Source organism: Camarhynchus parvulus, chromosome 17 (genome assembly GCF_901933205.1).
Source record: "Camarhynchus parvulus chromosome 17, STF_HiC, whole genome shotgun sequence".
Classification (NCBI taxonomy): domain Eukaryota; kingdom Metazoa; phylum Chordata; class Aves; order Passeriformes; family Thraupidae; genus Camarhynchus; species Camarhynchus parvulus.
In genome coordinates this window covers 10,134,722-10,143,655 of record NC_044587.1, presented here as the reverse complement: position 1 = coordinate 10,143,655, position 8,934 = coordinate 10,134,722, and the positions used below count along the sequence as shown (strand labels likewise).

The 8,934-nt window shown below is 51.6% G+C and overlaps 1 protein-coding gene across 1 annotated transcript; it reads left to right on the top strand.

Annotated features, from left to right (window-relative positions):
* The first annotated feature begins 4,353 nt into the window (after nt 1-4,353).
* On the top strand, nt 4,354-8,344 carry POLE3 (DNA polymerase epsilon 3, accessory subunit). The gene is made up of 5 exons (XM_030961732.1): nt 4,354-4,462; nt 4,657-4,732; nt 5,372-5,457; nt 6,126-6,244; nt 6,712-8,344. Exons 2-5 carry the CDS (start codon nt 4,667-4,669, stop codon nt 6,870-6,872), a joined length of 432 nt encoding a protein of 143 aa, XP_030817592.1. The 5' UTR covers nt 4,354-4,462; nt 4,657-4,666; the 3' UTR covers nt 6,873-8,344.
* The last annotated feature ends 590 nt before the right edge of the window (nt 8,345-8,934 follow it).

Genomic DNA, 8,934 nt, shown 5'->3' with positions numbered 1-8,934 from the left:
TTAGCCCACCTTTAAGCCACTCTGTGGATTAATTGTCATTCTGGATCAATTAGCTGAGCACAGCCTGATTACTGCCCATATTGTTTGAGTGTGAGCCCATTACCCATAATCAGGAAGGCATTCTCTTCCCTGGTCTCAGGTAGCTGATTGATAATTGCTGCCCTGAGATGTGCAGGGTGTCTCTGCTTCGGCCCACGCAGCTGAAGAACGAGTCTGGACTCTTCACTTTTCGGTCTTGAGGTTGTTTATTAATTCCTGTCTATAGAATTTTCTTTCTGCCCGGCCGAGATCTGCTCAGCAGGGCAGCCACAGGCACTCTGACCGCCCCTGAGGCGGTGTTGTCTTTTTATACTACAAACTACATATAACATATTTACACTTAATTCCCAATACCTATCACCTGTGTTAGACAGTGCACTTCTACTCTAAACCAATCCCAAAGTGCCAACATCACAGCAGAAAATGGAGAGCAAGAAGAAGAAGAAGAAGAAAGGCTGGACACGCCCAGATCCTTCCATCTTGTCCCTATAACCCCCATACCAAAAATCCTAAAATCTACGTTTTCACCCTGTGATCATTTTGTTATTACACTATTCAAACCTGTGTGACTTTCACATCCTCATACAAAGCTGGTGACTTGCTCCAGGGGTCAAAATCAAATCCCCAGGTGGTCTGGGCTGTGTGCCAGGGTCTCTGAGCCCCCCGGTGGGGTTCTTGGCAACTCTGGACACCCAGAGGGATGCACTGGGTTCTGACACCCTGGGAGCTGGGAGCACTCACTGTTCCCATGTTACTGCAGAGCACAGGGGGATCTGTGCAGGTGAGAGCATGTCTGACCCTGCTGCAGAGCCCTGGCTGGAGCAGGGCACAAGCAGGAGCAAGATTCATGGCGCCACAAACCCGAGTGAACACCACCAGAGGTGACACAGAGGTCACCCTACAGCTTTCCTTCCCAAAGCACTTTCCAAAGGGAGTAACAAAGTTACAGTTAATGCAATAGTCCATCCACGCAGCTGAAAATAGCTCCTGACCTGGAACACAGGATTTGTCCGAGTCTCTGGCTTAGGTCACATAGGAAGGTCCACTCAATCAGCAGAATTTTAAGCTGGCGCTTTTTTGACAGTTAAAACTGCTGAATTAGTTTATAGCTAAAAAAAGAATGCCAGGAAGATATTTTGAAAGTGCTGCACTCGGAGGCCTTCATCAGAGGTGAGCTAAACTTAGAGGGCCTGAGGTAGGAAGAGAAGTGAGTGACACCTCTGAGGGACAGCTCCATCCTCTGGGGACCAGGCTCCTGCCTGCAGTGCCTGGCCTGTCTTTAGGGGAAGGAAAAATGGAATCATTCCAGGCACCAGCTCTCAGTTAGAGCCCTGATGCACTTAAACATTCAGAGATTATAATGACCAAGTAAAATCTTATTTCCTTTTAAAAAGGATACTGCCAAGTGTTTCACATTCATTCTTCTTCCACAGCCAAAACGAAAATGAATTTTAAAAACGGAGCAGTCATAGACAGTCTCCCAAGGAAATTTAAATTGGTAAGTGCAAACCATTCAACACCAGTTTGGCATGTGTCCCCGTGTCCCTGCATCATCCAACACCAGTTTGGGATGTGTCCCCATGTCCCCTGCATCATCCAACACCAGTTTGGGATGAGTCCCCGTGTCCCTGCATCATCCAACACCAGTTTGGGATGAGTCCCTGCATCATCCAACACCAGTCTGGGATGTCTCCCTGTGTCCCTGCATCATCCAACACCAGTTTGGGATGTGTCCCTGTGTCCCTGAGTTATCCAACACCAGTTTGGGATGTGTCCCTCTGTCCCTGCATCATCCAACACCAGTCTGGGATGTCTCCCTGTGTCCCTGCATCATCCAACACCAGTTTGGGATGTGTCCCTGTGTCCCTGAGTTATCCAACACCAGTTTGGGATGTGTCCCTCTGTCCCTGCATCATCCAACACCAGTCTGGGATGTGTCCCTGTGTCCCTGCCTTGTGACCCCTGTGTCTCCTGCTGTTCGTTGTGACTCCGGAGCGCTGCCGTGTCCCCCTGAGTCACCAGAGCCGGGCGGGTCCGCTCAGCACTAACGAGGGCAGAGGTGTGAAGTGACTCACGGGACAGGAACGCACTGAACGCTTCTCAAGCCCTCACAGTTAATCCTGCAGCCCCAAAACATTCTGAGCAGAGCCAGGGAGAGCCCAGAGGGAAGGGTTCGCTCTTCAGAACTCTCCTGTGCACCACGTCCTGGCACACCTCATCCCTGATTCTACAAGAGTTATCTGTTACTGCATCAACAGGCTCTTATTTACAGGATTTGGATGGCACCCATCCAAACAGGGCTTCAGGAGTGCTGGAAACAATACAGGTGTTCCACAACGACTGTTCTACATCAGAATAACCTGTATTTTTGTATTAATATTTTTTCTTTGTCCATGATGATACTGAAGTGTCATTTTCACAGAAGTCAAGTGAGATTCAAGCCCCTCTGTACTAACAGTGGGTTCTGAGGAGTACAAACACTGCTGGGTAAGCTCAGTGCCTGCAGCTAAACCATAAATGTCACATTTTTGTGCAATTTTGTAAAAAATAAGCAGGCTGAAGGAGTGCCCACCCTCACTGCAGGCTTAAAACTCAGTGTTCATCTCCTGACATCAGTGCAGAGGCATTGAACAGAATCACAGAATGTGGAAGGGACCTTAAAGCTCCTCTCATCCCACCCCTGCCATGGCAGGGACAGCTCCCACTGTCCCAGGCTGCTCCCAGCCCCATTCCTGGCTCTGCTCCATGCCACCCCTTCCCCAGGCAGTCCCACACCATCACCTCAGTTGGTTCTCAGTTCATGGACAAAAACACCTCATGCTCTAAAAAACAGAAACCAAAACGAGCAGCAGTGACTCCCAAGGGCTCCAACAGCTCTGAGCCACCCCCCTGTGTGGCATTCACATTCTCTGAAAAAATCACTTCACCCAGGATTTTTCTCCATGGAAAAGAGCTCTGCTGTCAATCACTGCTCACAATTTCAAGCACCACCTCAACACAGCACCTAATTAATCTGCTTTCTTGCACTCTGAGCTTATTTAATTACCTGGTCAGGTTATCAACAGGGATAAAGTCTCGTGGAATTACAGGGTTTAGGCCAGGCATGGGGTCAGTGGGGCAGGGATGGAGGAGCTCACAGCCCTGTGCCCTCACACAGCCACAAGGGAAGAGGCCAGACACCAGTGTAGGGTAAAACAGCTGTTATTTCCCATTGGAAATGATGTAAACTTTCTGATCTAAACTTTGAATTATTGGAAACTTTCCTGTTTTAAGTAATTGCCAGTGCCCACTTTCAGCTAGCACTATTTAAGTTTCTTCACAGGCTCACAGTTTCTTTGATCACTAAATAACCAAAACCTCAAGTTTGCTAAAAGTAACCCTGCCAAGCTTCAATAAACAAAGGGAGTTGGAGATTGGACAACTGGGATCTTAAATTTATGACCCTTCAAGGGTGCTGAAGCAAGCAGAAAATGCAGAGGAGATTAAGGCCTGGAAAGCTGGAGATTCCCTGACTGAGGAAAAGATTATAAAAGTAATAAAGTATGTGGACCAGATTAGCGAGAAGAGTGAGAAATTAACAACCAAGAGCAGATAGAATGCTAAGAAATGAAGAGAATTATGTAACCTAGAGCCAATGAACATTAATTTATTTGCTAAAAATGTATAAGTGAAATTTTTTTATCTGTGTTGGTGCAGAGGCTGGAACTTTGTCAGCCACACACACTCTTGGTTAAGGATATAGTAATGCCTTACTAACAGTGTCATACAGCCTTAGAGGGAGCTTTACAGATCCCAAGGAGTTTTGGGGGACCTTGGGAACAATCCCAGAGGCACCAGCTCTGCCCCAGGGCTGCACCAGCTCTGCCCCAGGCTGTGCCTGTGCCTGGCCCTGCTCCCAGCCCTGACAGCCCTTCAGCCCCCAGTGACAGCAGCGTGAGCACCTGAGCCTGTCCCTGCACCTGAACCTGTCCCTTCACCTATAGCTGAGCCTGTCCCTGCACCTGAACCTGTGCTGTACCTACACCTGAACCTGTCCTTGTCCCTTCACCTATAGCTGAACCTGTCCCTGCACCATCACCTGAACTTGGCCCTGTACCTACACCTGCACCTGTCCCTGCACGATCACCTACACCTGAGCTCGTCCCTACGCCTTTCGCTGTCCCCTCACCATCACCTGGCCTTACACCTAACTTGTACCTATAGCTATGCCTGCCCCTATCCCTGCCCTTATCCTGTTCCTATTCCCGCCTCTCCTCCTTGTCCTTCTCCCTCTCTCCCTTTCCCTTTCCCTTTCCCTTTCCCTTGCCCTTTCCCTTTCCCTTCCCGCTCCCCGTCCCTCAGGCGCCGCCGCCATTTCCCGCCGTGTGGGCAGGGCCGCGGTGCGCGCCGGGAGCGGGCGGGGCGGCGGCGGAGCGCGGGCTGGGTACGGCCGGGCCGGGCCGGGATCACTGTGTCTTGAGGGGATCCCCCTGTCCTGAGGGGATCCTCCCGTGTCCCACCGCGATCCCCCTGTTCTGAGGGGAAACCGCGGTGTCTCCCCGCGATCCCTCTGTGCTGAGGGAATCCCGCCGGGATCCCGCCCATCCCCGCGCCCCTGACGCCGCGTTTGCCTTGCAGGAGGCCCAGGATGGCGGAGAGACCGGAGGACCTGAACCTGCCCAACGCCGTCATCACCCGCATCATCAAGGAGGCGGTGGGTGCCGGGCCCCGCGGCCCAGCGGAGCGGGGCATCTGCAGATCCCGGCCCCGGGAGATCCCGGCCCCGGCAGGCCCCGGCCCCGGCCCGTGCTGTGTCCCCGCCCGCGGGGCTCTGCCCTGGGCTGTCCCCCTGGGGCACCGGGGCTGCGGCCCTCACTGCAGCGTCCCAAGGGATGCAGCTGCCCCGGTGCAGCTCACAGCAGCACAGCTCCTGCAGTGGCACTCTGTGAACCGGGCCCCTCAAAACTTCAGCTCACAAGTCCGTGTCTATATAAAAATCCAGAGTGATTCCCAGTGGTTAATTTAGTTTGTTTGGTCTGGAGCTGTGAGGTGTTGTTCAGTGGGTCTGGGCCTGGCAGGTATGTCAGGAGCTGGGCAGTCACGGGATGAGTTACCTGCAGACAGTGGCCAGACCCCAAAGACCAGTCACTGGGCTTCTGCTCAGCTCTGTGCCTTTGGGGGACACATTCCTACTGCCCTGGGCTTCCAGTGGGAGCAGAGCTCCTGTGGCAGCACCCCAGAGCAGTTCCCAGTTCTTCTGAGCCTTCTGAGTGCCTTAACACACTGACACTTGAATTATGTGAGTTTAAGTCGTTTTTAGCAAGTGCTGATAAAAGTTGGATTTGTTTTTCAGCTTCCTGATGGAGTCAATATTTCCAAAGAAGCCCGGAGCGCGATCTCCCGAGCAGCGAGTGTGTTTGTGCTGTATGCAACATCGTGGTAAGGACTTGGTGCAGCAGTCACTGGGGCACTTGATTGGTAATTGATCTCTGCTGGCCTGGGGACTCTCTCCCCGTGTTGTTTTTCTGTATTGCCTGTTTAGATAAGTAAACCAGTCTGCCAGGCTGCAGCAGGTGGGTTTGGACTGCCCAGAGCAGCCCATGGGAAGGTAGCTGGGCTCTGGACACAGCCATGTCCCAAAAAGAGAGGTCCCAAACTGCCATTAACCTTAGAGCATGGCTGCACAGCCTTCCTGGCAAAGGCAGGGGCACTTGACTCACTGTCAGGCTCTTCATCACGAAGCTGTGTTAGGGCAAGAGCTGTCACAGAGGGCACAGTCACATTTTGGGGTGGCTTGGCATATTCTCTGCAGGCAGTCACATCTCTAGTGTCAGGTGCTTCTAGGGCTGTGTGGAACTGTCACAGCCAAGGTTCAGCCTTTCTCCTTGTCCTGCTTGTAGAAAAGGTCTGTGCAAGCAGAAACTAACACTGTGGGAAAGTACAGACAGCCAGTGTAAACAAAAATGTCTCAAACTTCCTTAAGTAAATGATAAAAAACCCCTAAATGTTTAGGGGATGGCTTTTTTAAGTTGCTTATGACTTTATTATTAAAGTCAAGATGGAATTGCTGACAGTTCCCCATTACCTCTCTTTTTGGTTCTGCCTAGTGCAAATAACTTTGCCATGAAGGGGAAGAGGAAAACCCTGAATGCTGGGGACGTGCTCTCTGCCATGGAGGAGATGGAGTTCCAGAGATTCGTGGCCCCTCTGAAGGAATCCCTGGAAGGTACCATGGGTGTGCAGGGACTCTGAGAGGCACTGAGTCCTGCTTTCCTCCAACGCTGGACAAGCAACACTTATTGCCTGTCTTGTTTCTCTTCTCTTTGCCCAGCATCCTACACTGCAGTTTGCCTGGGGAGTAACTAATGTGCACCTTAACGGGACTGGGATAACATTATTGCACAACTGATGAGGATTGAGAAAGTCTCATCTGCTCTCACTCCCCTATTATGTTATCTAAGGAAAGCCGTAGGTGCTGCCTGTAAATATGACCTCCTGCATCCTTTTCAGCATTTTTCTGCTGAAATTTAACCTGATTTCCTATGGAGCTGCTCAGCACAGCTCAGCTCGTAGGGTGAGTTGTGCTCTGAGTTCCCTGCTCCCCTCCAAAGCCGGGAGAGCAAGTGGATGTTGGACCTCAGCCACTGACCTGTCCGTGCCAGAGCCAAGCCCTCACTGTTCCCTCTCTTCCAGTTTACAGGCGGGAGCAGAAAGGAAAGAAAGAGGCCAGGAAAGATAAAGACAAGAAGGCAGACTCGGAGGAGCAAGATAAGAGCCGAGAGGAGGACAATGATGACGATGATGAAAGGATGGAGGAGGAAGAACAAAACGATGAGGAAGAGGTGGACAACTGAGCTGGCTCGTGGGCAGGGGCTGGGGTGTGCTCAAAGGGATGTAAAGGTTGTAAATGGACCTTACTGCATCCCCTCGATTATCCATTAGAGCTTTGTACTGTCCCTCTGTGGCCTGTCCCTTTAGGCCTGTAATTTGTACATAAAGGACTGTGCTGAAGCTTTTCCGTGGCAGGGTGGCTCTTCCCTGTGCCTGGGGGGCTTTGGCCCTCCCCAGGCTCTGGGCAGGCACTTCCTGGGCTTTTGATGCTGGGCTGGCTCTGAAACAGAGGAAAAAAGAACTGGTGGGTGCTCAGTGCAGAAACTGGCCAGGAGAACATGAGAGTCTTGAAGATGAGGGGCTGAATCCAGTAGATCATTCACAGATCACTTCTGGGGTGTAGAATGTAGGTGATGATGTCCAGAGGCTTGGGAGCTGCACATTGAAGCTTTTGATCCAGTTGTTTGTTTCCCTTTGTTTCCTTGCATCCTGGCTGTGCCTTCTCTCCCTGCTGTACTGTGACAGTGACACCGTGTCCTCCAGCCTCAGCAGCGGCACAGGGTGGCTGTACAGGGACCACGAGTTCACTCACTGACTCACCCAAACTAACCCAAATCCGAAAAGCACATAGTGCTGACGGGGTAAACTGTACACTGACAGTGCATTGAGAGCCCTGAGAGACAAAGAGGAGACTGATTCAAAATCTGAAGCACAAGGAGGGCTCAAATGAGGAGCAGGGCTGAAAACAGGTGGCTTTGTGCAGTGCTGGGGCTGTGACAGGTCAGTGTCACACTGGGGTCTGGTGGTCTCACCTGCCCCCTGCAGCAAGCTGAGATGTGCTAGAGCAGAGTGGGGAATTGTGGTTGTCTTTTCCCCTTTTCCCAGATGGGATGGGCTAATTCCTTCCAAGGTCCCTCTGTAGCATTCACTGTTCATTCCAGGGATGCCTCTGGGAGGGCAGCAGAGCAGGGTGTGCCCACCCAGGGGGCCCATGTGGTTTCACAAAAGGCTCCTGCAAGATGGAAGGGTTGAGAGAAGCTGTTGGTATCCCTTGTGCTGGTGTAGGTTTGTGCTTTTCCACTTGAACTCTTAGTTCTGATGCCTTTCTCCCTTAGAAAGTTTTATATAAATTTAAAACCCCCAGGTTTTGATGATGTGCAGTTTTAAAATAGCACTTGTGAGGAATCCTGGATCCTTTCCACCAAAAAATGGTGGCAGCTCCCCACAAGAACCACTCTGCCTTCCTGCTTTTCTGGCTCGCTGGATTTTCACACGCACACAAGCCCAGCTTCTGAAAAGAACTGAACCAACACAGATTTTCTGCTGTCTAGTTTCTGCTGGCATTCAGTCAGGCTGTGGAAAGCCTGAGCTGATGATGTGCTCCCCACATTTCTGATAAACACCCACCTTCCAGCTCTTTTCCTCTCTCTTTTTTTTTTCTCTTCAGCACATATCTGGGGTGCATATTCTGGAAGGGAATGAGATCTAAATAAAAGCCAGATTTTTTTTTTTTTTACAGAAATGGGAGTCTTGTATTTTGGTCAGTTATAAAATGAGCAGGTTGTGGTTGCATAAGTGGGATGGGAGCAGGAAGTGCTCTGGGAAATGGTTTCTGGAGCAGCTGACATGGAGGAGGATGAGGGGAGGATGAAGGCTGCTGCAGCCTGGCCTCAGTGTGAGAGGAGGGAGGGACTGTGGAAAGGAGGAAGGGATTTCCAGGTCACTGATGTTTGCTGGGGGAAGGAGCTGTCAGCTTGCTCCAGGGAGAGGTTCCAGGCTGGGGGGAACATCCAGGATGTGGATCCAGAGTTTCTGCACTGGAGCGAGCCAGGGAATGATGCTTTGGTGGGGGAGCTGCAGAATTCCTGCACTAAACCTGATCCTGGCATCTCCCCTGCTCTGAGGGACAAAGGCACGGGTCTGGGCTTCCCCCAGCTCCAGGTGCTTCTGCAGCACCCCAAATCCTGCTCCAGGTGCCTCTGCAGCACCCCAAAACCTGCTGCAGGTGCCTCTGCTGCACCCCAAACTCTGCTGCAGGTGCCTCTGCTGCACCCCAAACCCTGCTCCACACCACCACAGCCTCTC

What these genes read in the sequence shown, in the direction of transcription:
- POLE3 (XM_030961732.1), top strand. Translation starts at nt 4,667, where the DNA reads ATGGCGGAGAGACCGGAGGACCTGAACCTGCCCAACGCCGTCATCACC. An exon ending in GTGCTGTATGCAACATCGTG is followed by an intron (nt 5,458 to 6,125) that starts GTAAGGACTTGG and finishes GGTTCTGCCTAG; the next exon opens with TGCAAATAACTTTGCCATGA. An exon ending in TCTGAAGGAATCCCTGGAAG is followed by an intron (nt 6,245 to 6,711) that starts GTACCATGGGTG and finishes CCTCTCTTCCAG; the next exon opens with TTTACAGGCGGGAGCAGAAA.